The 14082-nt window shown below is 34.4% G+C and overlaps 1 protein-coding gene across 3 annotated transcripts; it reads right to left on the bottom strand.

The window, feature by feature from the left end:
- Positions 1-415: 415 nt before the first annotated feature.
- On the bottom strand, positions 416-12049 carry LOC140987262 (beta-amyrin synthase 2-like). Of its 3 annotated transcripts, none has more exons than XM_073455704.1 (15): positions 11627-12049; positions 10390-10575; positions 10204-10293; positions 9904-10101; positions 4504-4588; positions 3925-4091; positions 3544-3846; positions 3325-3444; positions 3119-3241; positions 2869-3024; positions 2705-2751; positions 2472-2615; positions 1029-1206; positions 848-922; positions 416-766 (listed from the first exon to the last, which is right to left on the bottom strand). In XM_073455704.1, the coding sequence occupies exons 1-15, from the start codon at positions 11825-11827 to the stop codon at positions 548-550; spliced, it is 2292 nt and encodes a 763-aa protein (XP_073311805.1). In that variant the 5' UTR covers positions 11828-12049; the 3' UTR covers positions 416-547. The 3 variants fall into 3 exon arrangements, with proteins under 3 accessions (XP_073311805.1, XP_073311806.1, XP_073311807.1); XM_073455705.1 differs by having other exon boundaries at positions 11663-12049; XM_073455706.1 differs by lacking the exon at positions 2472-2615.
- Positions 12050-14082: the final 2033 nt, after the last annotated feature.

Genomic DNA, 14082 nt, shown 5'->3' with positions numbered 1-14082 from the left:
ATAACCGAACCGAATTTTCGAATTGATTCGGTTCGGTCGGTTAATTCGGTTTAACCGAAATTTTGCTCACCCCTAATAATAATGTGTAGTTTATATATTATCAAGTATAAGTGTAATAAATTAAAGGTGACTAGGAAGGTAAAAGCATCCAGTAGAAATTGTTGTCAATTTACATGAAAGAAAATAATAATCAAACAACATTGTAAATGAAAAATTGCATATCATTGATTGTCAAAAAAGATTGTAATAATTGAATATTATAATAAAATATATGCATTATTAAGAAAATATTACAAAATAAAAAAAGAAAATAATATGATAAAAAAGGATATGAGAAAAATTTTAGTAGTCTAAATCTTTTTTTAAAATTAAAACAANTATATATATATGTTCAACTGATTAGACTCAACGTTACCACAAAAGAATTATCTGCAGTGGGATTTAGCTACAAATTTATTGAGCATACGAGATTTCAATTGGATATTTTTTTCATACGAGTTTTAACTATGAATTTAACAACTTGGAGATATTTCATCTCGTTTATTTCTCATATATATATGGTTGATGGTGATGAAGGCAGTGGAACGCGATTGCGATACTCGGCAAGACACCATATCGGGTATGTATTTCTGTATAAAGCGTAATGCAGCATGCAGTTTTTCCTAAAAGCTCCTGTGATTTCCTGTTGTGGGAAATCACCATTTTCAAGCTGAGAGTTTATCAGTAGTTTTGCTCCACGGTGGAGGGGTGTTGGGTCCCTTTCACCCTGTTAATTGAAATATAATAACAAATATTTATTTCTTACGTTTTTCTATTTTTTCGGTTTATAAATGGGAGGATAATTAACCTGGCCTGAATGGATTAGACCCATCAAAACCCAAGCGGTCTGCACCAAGTTTGAGCGTTCTAGTGGCGTGTACTCCTGTTTTCAGACATATTATCTATAATTAAAATTATGGAAACTTGCAATTTCAATCGTGTGTATATTTATTTGTTTGCACTTTTGATCCAGTTAGTAAAAAAATTACCATATTCGGGCATGAGAGGTAGCTTTCTCCCCAACCACCGTCATCCCTCTGCGCTTTCAGTAGAAAATCAACACCTTTCCGAACAGCCAAACAATTATTGTAGGTTTTATCGGCAACAGCGAGTCCTCTCAGCGCAAACCAAGTGCCATACGTAAAGCATACACCCCAGCTTCCATACCTTTTGACAAACAAATTGAGGGCAGTATGGCTTATAAGTATTTTCCTTATAACGTTTTGAGTCTATATACATTCAAAATCATCACAAAACTAGTCATCGTTTTTAACTTTATGGTTAAAAATAACGCAAGAATCAAGTACAAGGAATTGAATTCTTTTTGTAGCCCGTATTAAAATAGTAAGCTTTATCAAATTTATTTTATAAATAATTTTGTTCATTGGTATCTTAATTTTTTTATGAATATGAATTTTTTCAATTTAAAATAATATAAAAGATTATTAAATTTTTTGAAACCGATGAAATTATGAATTTCTTGTTAAAAATTTAATATTAATTCCGAAATCAAGTAAGCACATTTATTTTTGAGACATAATTTTTCTATAGTCCATAAACTTTAAAAGAAATAAAACAACAGTACTTGTAGTTATCTTTAACAATGAAGTTAAAAGCGTTAAGTTAAAATATCTTGAAACCAAAAACGTTTAGTAGTGAGGTACAAAGACTAAAATTGTATTTTCCTCGAGAAAAACATCCGTCATTATTCTCATGATTTGGAGTGCAGGCTTTACATGAAATACCGGGAGCATCAATCACCACGAGATGTATTGCATACGAAGTTAAAGCTTGAGAAAATTCACACAATGAAAAAGAATATGATATAATAACCAATACATAGCCGAAATGGAAGTTGGAATACTGTAGAGCTGTTGCAAGGTTTGAATTCAAAGAACACCATTTTTGAATTATAAACACATGTGTTGATTAGTCAAACATTATTAAGTTTGATTATGTATTCAATGATGTATAATTTTTTGTTTTCTTTTCTATACTTCACCTATAAATACTCATTCATTCTTCAATATTTCAAAATCACACTAAAATGCAAAATCATTTCATCTATAATCATAAGTGTAGAAGTGAGATAAAAGATTTAGTGTGAGATTTCTTAAGGAGTGAGTGTTCATCTTTAGAAAGAATATGATTAATGGAGAGAAAATGAGTGTTAAAATCGAATTGTTATGAGTGAATTACTTTGTATTATCAATTCTCTTGTCTTATTTGTTATTAATAAAGAAGTGATTTTCTTGAGAGGTTTAGAGTGGACGTAGCTCAATCTTGAGGTGAACCATTATAAATATTGATGTTCATCTTATTCATTATTGATATTACTTAATGATGTTCCGCTACGACGTTACTTCGTTTATTTCCCTGATATCCCAACACTTTTTGACATAATTATAATTGAACAGATGAAAAATATATACCATGATCCATCAGGCCTTTGAACATCTTCAAGGTATCCGACAGCCTTGGTAATGAAGTTCTCTATTTCATTCTTTCTGTGCGCAGGATGCAACTTTTTGAACAGAACAACGGCTTGCAATGCTGATGAAGTGCACTCAACATAACTATATGTATCAAATATCTCATTAAAATTATAATTTGAAATCAAGCATGTGTTACCCAAAAAATTTAAAAGGGCTCATGGGAATCTTACTCATGCTCGATAACAATGTCAGCGAAGAACTCGGAAGGGTTGAGCACCTGTTGAATAGAGGGAAAAAAATTACTGAGTTTTTAGTGCGAGGAATCAATAGAATTGATCACACGCAAACGCATGTTTTTTAAAGATGATATCTTGTTTTTCTGAAGAATATATACCTCCAACCAATCTGAGGCTCCTGCAGGCTCCCATGGAGGTAAGCCACCGTTTTTGCTCTGCAAAGAAATCAATATGTTCACAGCATTGTACAGTCCTTGAGCTTCCATTTGTTCTCCGACAATTTCCGGAGGCATCATAGAGAACAGAAGGCAACACTGAAAAATCAATACCAAGAAAAATGTTATATAAATAAGCACTTAGTTTCCAGGAACCTATCTTTTTCTTTATGAATTGAACATGGATGTATACCTTCAAGGCGTCAGCAGTACAGTCTGATACTTGCCATCCGTGATCTTGATCCGAAAAAGTCCACGCCCCTTTAGAAATATGGCGGTACATGCTTTTAAAGTCACCCGAAGGATTATCTTTAAGCTGCAGGTTCAATGTCAGTATCCCATATCAACTAAACCAAAAGCTTTTTTTGCAAGGAAAAACTCAACTGGAACTACAAGTACCTGTGATTTTTTTATGTAGTCGTGTCCTTTCTTTAAAGTCTCGCTTATTTCGTCATTCAAATTGCTAGCTAACAACGCTTGAATTGCTAAACCAGTATCCCATTCTTGACTTCCGAAACTCTGAAGTTCAAAATCAACATTTTTTTCTTAAAAGAAGATATCTATCAATTTAAATTTTTGAAAATATTAAGTTTGGTGCTTAGAAAATTACTGAAGCACCTGCATTTTCATGCCATCTTCAGCAACCCATATATAGTCAGGGATTCTAGCAAGATGTTTCTTGAAATAGTCTCCATTTGGATCCTCAACCCAACAAGCCAACATACACAACACTTTTTCAACAGATCCGATTGTGATATACCTGCTATTTTCATCTTCATAATGGATGTGCTTTATAGCAGCTTGGAGAGCCTTTTCTCTTAACTTATTGAAAGGCCAACGAGTCAACAAAGGCTCGACAAACAAGTAACAGCAATCCCATATCAGATCTTGTAATAGTGGGTGAGGATAATACAGATCCTCCTGCATTCAGGTTTTACTTTTACAAGCTTTTTTTAAGCGAAAGAAAGAGCACGCATGTACGCGTGATCAGTTATTTACCTTTGCACACCGATGTCGTGTACTTCTCCAGTTGATTTGTTCATAGGGCTGATCATATAATTCTTCTCTTAACTGTAAAATGAGAGGAGTGATCGGTCCCACAAATCTCTTGCCATATAAATATGACATTGGCATGTATACCATTCGGCAATAGCACCACATTTTTGCTGCATGCGTTTCAGTTTGGAAAAATCATCACATAATGAGTATTAATGAGATATATATTTGGGAAATTAAAATTTCCATTTTTAATCATGTAAATCATCAATTGCAGTCGTGATCCACAAATTGATCATTGTTTTTCTTTTATTTTTTTTAATCATCGGCTGATGTGGCGTCGGACATATCAACAATTTCCGGCTCTAAGTCATCATTTTCTGGTGCTACATTATCACTCAGATAAAACAGGATTATAAATGAAAACAAGCACCAACTTATTGGCCCAACACTGCAATTTGACGCGTACAGACTAAAAATAAACAATAGGCATGTTAAATGACCAAAATTGTAATTTTTCATTTGTATATGTGTATATTTATACACTCTTATGTATGGGCATATATGCATGCTTGTCTATACCTGGATGCATAGGAAGAGAAGAAGGAAGAAGCCAAAACTCAGGAGGCATTGGATTGCTTCCAGACCAATCAAATACTCCAAGTATCTACAAACAAGCAAAAAAATTCGAACTTATTAACTTTTTCCTAAGTAGATTCGCAAAGTTATATATTGTTAAATTGACTTGAAATGTTTGGGCCTAATAAATCGATTGTCAAGATGGGGGCCCAAAAAAAAGGGAAGTCAAGGCCAACGGGTATATCAGTGGAGACGTCAATACAGTTGGGAACGATTCTGGTTTTCTTCTTGATTCACGGTTACGCTCAAGTAAAGAAAGAAGAAGAGAGAGTTTCAAAATCTCTAACTGAGATTGAGTTCAGGCGAACTGGAATACTCCATTGATCCACCTACACAAGCTGCAAGGGAGAATAGTTACTGGGAAAACTCAGGGCTCTAAATTTCTTGGGATTCTCGGGTATTGGGTTTGTGATAGAGAGAAAAGAAAAGAAGAGTTGAGTTGTAACCTGTGAATATTCTCTGATTCATAAATAAAATTGTTTTCTTCTTCCCGTGGACGTAGATCACTTGTGATCGAACCACGTAATTGCTTTGTTCTTCTTTTATTTTTGTGCTTGATTACTGGAGTTGTGAAATCGTTGTTGTTTGTGATCTTGGATTGGTTTCTTTGTAATATCAAACTTGTTAGACATTTATAACAAGTGGCGCCGTCTGTGGGAAACTAAACCATATCGATGGGGTCTACAAGATTTGATATTGAACGATTCACAGGGCTAAATGATTTTGGATTATGGAGGGTAAAGATGAGGGCCATGTTGGTTCAACAAGGAGTTGTCGAAGCATTAAAAGGAGAAGCAGCTCTTTCAAAATCTCTAAATGAAAAGGAGAAAGCAGAAATCCTTGATAAAGCGCACAGCTCCATAATCTTGAGCCTAGGGGATAAAGTCCTTAGGGAAGTGGCAAGGGAAGAATCTGCTAGTGCAATATGGACAAAGCTTGAGTCTCTCTACATGACAAGATCTCTAGCCAACAGACTCTATCTAAAACAGAGGCTCGATTCTTTCAAGATGACAGAAGATAAGACCATCTCAGAGCAAATTGATGAGTTTAACAAGATCATTGATGATCTTGTGAATATTGATGTAAAACTGGAAGATGAAGATAAAGCCCTGCTATTGCTGAATTCGATTCCAAAGAGCTATGATCATTTTAAGGATGCTATGCTCTATGGAAGGGAACAAACCATATCCCTTGATGAAGTTCAATCTGCAGTGAAGGCTAAAGAACTGCAGAAGAAAATTGAAGGAAAAGAATCAAATGGTGCTGATGGCCTATTTGTGCGAGGTAGGCCAGAAAAGCGTGAACAAAAATGGCACAAGAAGGCTAAGTCCAGATCAAGATCAAACTCATCAAGAACAAGCAGTAATAAGAATTCCAAGACACCTTTTAAATGCTATCATTGCCACAAGCAAGGTCATTTTAAAAGGGACTGCCCTGATAGGAAGAAAGATCATGATAGAAAGGACGATGGTGAAAGTGATGCTGTAATCTCAGATGGTTATGAATCAGCAGACGCACTAGTGGTTCATCAAACTGCAACAAACAAGGAATGGATTCTTGATTCAGGTTGTAGTTTTCACATGTGTCCTAACAAGGACTGGTTTGAAGTTTTGGAACCAGGGGATGGTGGATTAGTACTGCTGGGAAATAACAAAGGTTGTAAAGTAATTGGAACAGGTAACATCCGGTTGAAACTGCATGATGGCACTGAAAAATTGCTTCAACAAGTCAGGTACATTCCTGAACTCAAGAGAAATCTCATCTCACTTGGCATATTAGAAATGAATGGTCATACATTTAAAGCAGAAAATGGTCTTTTAAAGGTCATGAAAGGATCCCTGACCATCCTGAAAGGAATAAGGAAAAATGGGTTGTACTCATTACTGGGAAGTACAGTGGTAGGAAATACAGCCACCATACGAAATTCAGAAACTGGAATGGCAAGACTTTGGCACATGAGGCTTGGCCATGTTAGTGAAAGAGGATTAGTTGAATTGTCAAAACAAAACCTCTTGTGTGGTGACAAAGTGAATGGTTTAGAATTTTGTGAATTCTGTGTCTTGGGAAAAGCCAAAAGAGTCAAGTTCACAACAGGAACTCACAAAACAACCAAACCATTTGAATATGTTCATGCTGATCTGTGGGGGCCTGCTCAAACACAAACTCATGGTGGAGGGAAATATTTTATGAGCATTGTAGATGATTTCTCAAGAAGAGTGTGGGTCATTATCTTGAAAAATAAGACAGAAACCTTTGGAAAATTTAAGGAGTGGCACAAAATGAATGAAAACAAACTTGGATCTAAGCTAAAACACCTAAGGACGGATAATGGCTTAGAGTTTGTCTCGGATGAATTCAATGAGTTCTGTAGAAAATTAGGTATAACCAGGCATAAAACAGTCCCCTACACACCCCAACAAAATGGCCTAGCTGAGAGGATGAATAAAACTCTATTGGAAAGGATGAGGTGCATGCTATTGAATGCTGGATTACCAAAACCCTTTTGGGGTGAAGCTGCTGTAACAGCAGGTTACCTGCTCAATCGATGCCCCTCTGTAGCTATAAATTTTAAGACACCAATGGAGCTGTGGTGTGGTAAACCAGTAGACTACAGCCACTTAAAGGTGTTTGGATGCAGGGCATACTCTCATACAAGACAGAGAAAACTTGATGCTAGGGAAAAGAGGTGTATTTTTATTGGTTATCCTCAATGTGTCAAGGGTTATAAACTGTGGTGTTTAGAACCAAGTGAACAAAAATGTTTCATAAGTAGAGATGTGATATTTGATGAAACTAAGATGGGATATCCAACACATAACCAGAAGAAAAATCCCATAAATGAGACAGATTCAAGGGAATCCCAAAATGACGTGTAGCTTCAAGATTTAAATCCACAGGAAAATAATCACAATAGTGGAACAGAAACTGAAGCTCAAGAAGAGGAATTACAAGAACATGAGGCTGATGGGCGAACTGATGAAATCAAGACTTATGCTCTTGCAAGAGACAAGAAAAGAAGAGTTATTAATCCACCATTAAGATATGGACATGCTGATCTTATCTCCTACGCATTCAATGTGGCAGAGGACATTGTGTATTAGGAACCTAAAACTTACAAGAACGTTTTAAACAGCAAGGAAAGAAAGCTCTGGAAAGCTGCCATGGATGAGGAAATGAGGTCACTAACCAAAAACAGAACCTGGATACTTGTGAATCGACCCAAAAACCAAAGGATTGTGGGATGCAAATGGATTTACAAGATAAAACAAGGAATCCCCGGAATTGAAAAGGAAAGGTATAAGGCTAGATTAGTAGCCAAAGGGTTCTCACAAGTGGAAGGAGTTGATTTCAATGAAATTTTTTCACCAGTGGTTAAACACACCTCCATAAGATTAGTTCTTGCTTTGGTTGCTCATTTTGACCTTGAGCTGGAACAATTGGACGTTAAAACAGCTTTCCTACACGGTGAGTTAGAAGAAACAATTTATATGAACCAACCGGATGGATATACTATGGCTGGAAATGAAAACAAAGTCTGCCTACTGAAGAAGTCCTTGTATGGACTTAAGCAAAGTCCAAGGCAGTGGTACAAACGCTTTGATGATTTTATTTTAAAGAATGATTTTACTAGATGCAACCACGATAGTTGTGTTTACATAAAAAGAGAAAATGATAGGATCATGGCCTATTTACTCTTGTACGTAGATGACATGTTAGTGGCAAGTCATAGTAAATCAGAAGTTCAAGGAATCAAAGCTGTACTGAGTAAAGAATTCGAAATGAAGGACTTGGGAAGTGCCAAGAGAATTCTAGGCATGGAAATAATAAGAAACAGAAAGGATAGGACTCTATTTCTTACACAAGGGCAGTATCTTGAAAAGGTTTTGCATAGATTTAATATGCACAAGTCAAAAGCTGTAACTACTCCACTTGGACACCATTTTAGACTCTCAGCAGACCAATCACCACAAAGTGAACAAGAAAGAGCAGATATGGCAACTGTGCCTTATGCAAGTGGTGTTGGGAGTATCATATATGGTATGTTGTGTAGTAGGCCAGATTTGGCACATGATGTGAGTCTCATCAGCAGGTTCATGTCAGATCCAGGTCGAAGCCATTGGGAGGCATTGAAATGGTCCCTAAGATACATCAGAGGCTCAGCTGATCTGGGGTTGATGTTCAAGCAATAGGAAACAAAGGAGAATGCTCTAATAGGATATGTGGATGCAGATTTTGCTGGAAGTATTGATACTAGGAAATCTCGCACAGGATATATATTCACTATGTTTGGTACAGCAGTGAGTTGGAAATCAAATCTACAGTCGGTTGTGGCTCTTTCTACTACAGAAGCAGAATACATTGCTGTTTCAGAAGCCATAAAGGAAGTAATATGGCTACAAGGGATGGTTGCAGAATTGGGAATCGAACAAAGTGGTGTTAAGGTATATTGTGATAATCAAAGCGCTATACACTTAACCAAACACCAAGTTTTTCACGAAAGGTCCAAGCATATTGATGTGAAAATACATTTTGTGAGAGATGTTATCAGCAAAGGATGTGTGAAGGTAATAAAGATACCTACAGAAGAAAATCCAGCAGATGCACTTACCAAATCTCTACCTACAGCTAAGTTTAGGCATTGCCTGAACCTAGTCAATATGCGAAAAGCATGAAGCCCACAGGGGCTGATTGGAAGGGGGAACATCTGAGTTAATGGAAACATTTGCAAGTCAAGGTGGAGAATTGTTAAATTGACTTGAAATGTTTGGGCCTAATAAATCGATTGTCAAGATGGGGGCCCAAAAAAAAGGGAAGTCAAGGCCAACGGGTATATCAGTGGAGACGTCAATACAGTTGGGAACGATTCTGGTTTTCTTCTTGATTCACGGTTACGCTCAAGTAAAGAAAGAAGAAGAGAGAGTTTCAAAATCTCCAGCTGAGATTGAGTTCAGGCGAACTGAAATACTCCATTGATCCACCTACACAAGCTGCAAGGGAGAATAGTTTCTGGGAAAACTCAGGGCTCTAAATTTCTTGGGATTCTCGGGTATTGGGTTTGTGATAGAGAGAAAAGAAAAGAAGAGTTGAGTTGTAACCTGTGAATATTCTCTGATTCATAAATAAAATTGTTTTCTTCTTCCCGTGGACGTAGATCACTTGTGATCGAACCATGTAATTGCTCAGTTCTTCTTTTATTTTTGTGCTGGATTACTGGAGTTGTGAAATCGTTGTTGTTTGTGATCTTGGATTGGTTTCTTTGTAATATCAAACTTGTTAGACATTTATAACATATATATAATTTGTAGGTATTTATATTTAACACAGTGTATATATGTAACATACAGAAAGCCATGTTTTTCCCCAGGAAGGTATAGATTTAACAGTTCCATGATCGAGTATCCATTTCCTTGCTCTAGCGCATGCGTTGTTTTCACCATCATCTGGCCCTTCTCCGAGTATACGCATACAGATGTAACTGAGTGCAGTACTGAACATAGTGCTGTGGCCTTCAATGTGTAGACCCCAACCACCATCTTCATTCTGTTGATTGAAATGAATTTAATTATCAAGAAAATGAATTTGTCTGTGTTATTTGAGTTATGGTTTTATTGTTAAGAGGACATTATATTAATTAATTCACACCTGGTGACAGTATATGTAGCGGAGAATTTCTTTGCGATGTTCTAATGGAAAAACGGAGTTGAGATGGCCTGTAATATGAAGGATCATTACCTGCATGCGTATTAACATTAGCCGATGTTCATACAAATTGTGTAAGAAAAATGGATAAGATCAGTGACAAAATACTGACACAGACGATCGACTTACGAGAGGTGGGAGAAAAAACAAGGGACCGGCATTTTCAGCCGGCCAGTGGCCGTCGCTGGCTTGCAACGCGGAGAAGAAATGGACGGCCCTCCGCAAGGTGGCGGTGGTTGTCTCATAAGTAATGTCTTCATCATCTCCAACCTTCACTTGAGGAATTTGTTGTTTGAAATTCTTTTCATGCAGAAACTGCTCATTAAAAAAATATATTAATAATTAATGCTTTATTACTAATACTAACTATTAACTTCATTAATTAATACCCTCTTTTTTTTTTCTTCAATTTTTCACTTTCTTCTTATTTTTTCATACCTCTTCACAATATTATATTAATTTAATCAATTTTTTAAAGACATAATATTTTGCAAGCATTCCCTAATATCCTTTAATGGGGCTGGGACTTTGTTTTTAAGTCATGGAACAACTCCCCAATAAATAACAGTAATTTGTTTCGCAGTTATTCAGTCAATATCACATGCATGAACTTATAACTTATATTTGAAAATATATTATTGCATTTTCAAGTAAGTGCTATCTAATTTTTTTTAAAAAAATGAACAACTTAAAATACACAAATTAGTCAATACAAAAAGGTTAAATTTGCTTTAAATCCTTATACTTAAACCTAAATTTGCATTTAGTTCCTGTCATAAAAATTATGTGTTTCCAATCTCTAATCCCCAACAAAATATGTTTATACCCATTTTCATCTAAAAAAAAAGAGATATGAAGACTCTAAGAGCTCAAACATATTTTTTTTTTGACACGCGGACCGAAAGCAAATTTGGCAAGACTCTCTTGTAATTTGTGATTTCGAAACTTATGTTTTTGATAACTTGAAAATTTATACATTTATTCTTATAATATATATGTCATGTGTTATTTAATCTATTGATTTACTTGATATAATTTAAATTATAATAAAAACTAAAAACATTTTTTAAACTTGTAATGTCACGCTCCGAGCCCGGGCCTGCGCCTACGTGACTGTACAATGTGCTCCTATAGTAATTACTTCGTATTCGTCATCGCTTTACGAAAATGATTAACCCAAGTTGCTATATAAGTCAATTGTATCTCATTATAAACTCATTTTAAAATTTTAATTTTTAATATGTGGAATAAAAAGTATCACATGTAAAGCTTGATCGTTACGCTTCGTCACATTTCACGTTTTCTAGAACCTTGCGTGCTACTAGCATGCATGAGTTAACAAGAATGGGGTTAAATTTTATTGAACCTGAATCCTCCACAAGAGATCACTGCTAGGCTTCACCTGGTTCCGGTTGTCCCAAAACTGCCAACGAGCATTCTCCGCTTCTTGACGGAGCTCCTGTGTGCCGTAATTGGTGTCGAACTCCCATGTCTGCCGACCAACATAATTGTTGGTGCTGTAAAGGTAAGGACTGTCAACTCCCTCAGCAATCTTTAGTCTCCACATTTTTTAGGTTTCTGTCCTAACTTGTAACTGAGCCTGTAAGAATAAATTTACTTGATCGTATGTGTCAGTATTTGGACAGTACTGATCTTTGTAAAGATTTCAAAATGTATGAAATTAACGAGAAAGATCGAAGAGGAGACAGAAACTCAAATGTGAAAGAAAATAACAAAATAAAATTTTTATGGATTATGTTGCATTGGTTTCAGCTAGGTTTGCGATAAATTTATCTAACAAGAGTATTGGTTGTTGAGTTATATATGTAATTTTTTTGGGGATGTATTTAAAGTTGAAAGAGAGAGATGTAGACAAATCCACCACGTAAATGTGCTAAATTTTTGGGGCCCCTTCTCGAAATGGACACTTGACTGTGGTGCAAAAGAACGAAATCAAATTGAATATTAATAAATAAAAAAAAATTAAAGATCAAATTAAGTATATTCAAATTTGAGTTCGTTTCAAAGCTTGAAAATTTTTATTTTTTTGCTCGAGTTCGGTTCGAAATGTTTTGAACTTATTCTAAAACTATTCTAACTATTCCTCGAACATTAAGATTTGACAATAGAGGTTCGAAAGTTTGAAATGTGAAAGCCTCAAAATGTATATGTATTTAGTAAATAACTATATTAAATTAATAAAATATCATAGCTCAAATAGCACGTGAATTATCGAACAAAATAATTTTAGATCGAGTGCCGGAAAAAATTTGAACATATTCGAGTTCGATAAATTCAAATACAAATCAAATATTTAACAAATCATATCGAAAAGTTCGAGAACCCGCTCGATTTGTTTACATGACATGCGTCTTACCTCATATATTGGCTTGTATACATGTATAAATAATATAAATTAACCATTCATCGAAATATCGTATAATATAAATATAAACGTGGATGTTGTGCGGTGCGTAAATCGGCTTAAATTAGATTTTGGCTTGCTACCTAAAAATTAGGTCTTACTACAATAATTCGACTTATTTATATATATTTTTTTTCATATTTTTAATAATTTTCATCTAAATATCAATTTAACATGAGAAATATCAATACGAGCTGAGAAAGATGAAGCACGTGTAAATAAGTGTAATTTGAATTTTTTTTAATGTTTTAATAATCTTATTTCATTAAAATTGCCATGATCTTATCTTAAACGCAATCTTGAGTGTTTGTGTATATTAACGTGCGTATGTAACAAACGCATTTTGCTTCTATACGTGTCTATGAGGTCTTCCATTTAATTCAGTTTGTGAGTTTTTTTTTTAAGACAACATTTGAATCGTGATATGAAATAATAAAGGATATAATAAATTGAAAAATATGAATAATAAAATAATGTATAAAAAATTTTATATAAAACTCGAGTCAAACACCTAATAAAATTAGGTAATGAAAATAATCGATATCTTGTCTTGCTAGCTAACACGGGCTTTATTTCATGGTCGGGGAATAGAAAAGATAGGCATGCATGCATGCATGAGGGAGACTTTTGCTTTTTCGATCTGATTTTACTTTTCAAAATGAATTTTCAAGTAATCTCTTACAAAATATCATTGGAAAAGTGAGTAATTCGCCTGAGATTTAAGGTCATGAGATTTCTTGTTAATCTCATCCACACACATACTACATAATATACTAAATTATTAAGAAAAAATTCGAAATTAAGTTTGGTAATTTTAAATGTTTGGACGATATATACCTCAATTTCTTCATTAAAATATTATGATAAAAATAAATGATAATTAGTTACTGAGCTCGATTTATTTATATATCTGAAAAAAATCTCATATAATTGATCGATCAATCAATATTTACTTTTATGCTTCATAATCATTTATAACATATTTCAATTTAAATTGATATTTGTATTTTTTTTTAAAAATATAATGATCTAAATATCCTAATTATACCTAACTAAATTTTGGTGAAGCGTTTTTTAAATTCTAAATTACCCCTCACACATTTGTCCCTAGTCATGTGTATAATTTTATTCTTTAATTTGAGTCTAAAAAATTATTGTGTTTTATTTACTTAAATCAATGTTTATTTACATTTTTATATATAGTAAATCAATGTTTATTTACATTTCTATATAGTAAATCAATGTTTATTTACATTTTTATATAGTATATTATAATATAATATAATAAATATTGATTTAGAGATGTCAAAATGGGTATGCCAGCTTCACATATCCTCGCCATCAAATGGAGTTGAGCGGCTTCACAGTTTGGCGGGTTGGAAAAACCCAAACCCAAC

This window comes from Primulina huaijiensis, chromosome 11, assembly GCF_012295235.1.
Source record: "Primulina huaijiensis isolate GDHJ02 chromosome 11, ASM1229523v2, whole genome shotgun sequence".
Taxonomy (NCBI): Eukaryota; Viridiplantae; Streptophyta; class Magnoliopsida; order Lamiales; family Gesneriaceae; genus Primulina; species Primulina huaijiensis.
This window is presented reverse-complemented; position numbering and strand designations above follow the sequence as displayed.

Excerpts from the sequence above, each read along its gene's own strand:
- LOC140987262 (XM_073455704.1), bottom strand. The coding sequence starts at position 11,827 with ATGTGGAGACTAAAGATTGCTGAGGGAGTTGACAGTCCTTACCTTTAC. Across the intron at positions 10,102-10,203 it reads GCTACATATACTGTCACCAG|AATGAAGATGGTGGTTGGGG; the intron begins GTGTGAATTAAT and ends TTCAATCAACAG. Across the intron at positions 2,752-2,868 it reads GAGCCTCAGATTGGTTGGAG|GTGCTCAACCCTTCCGAGTT; the intron begins GTATATATTCTT and ends TCTATTCAACAG.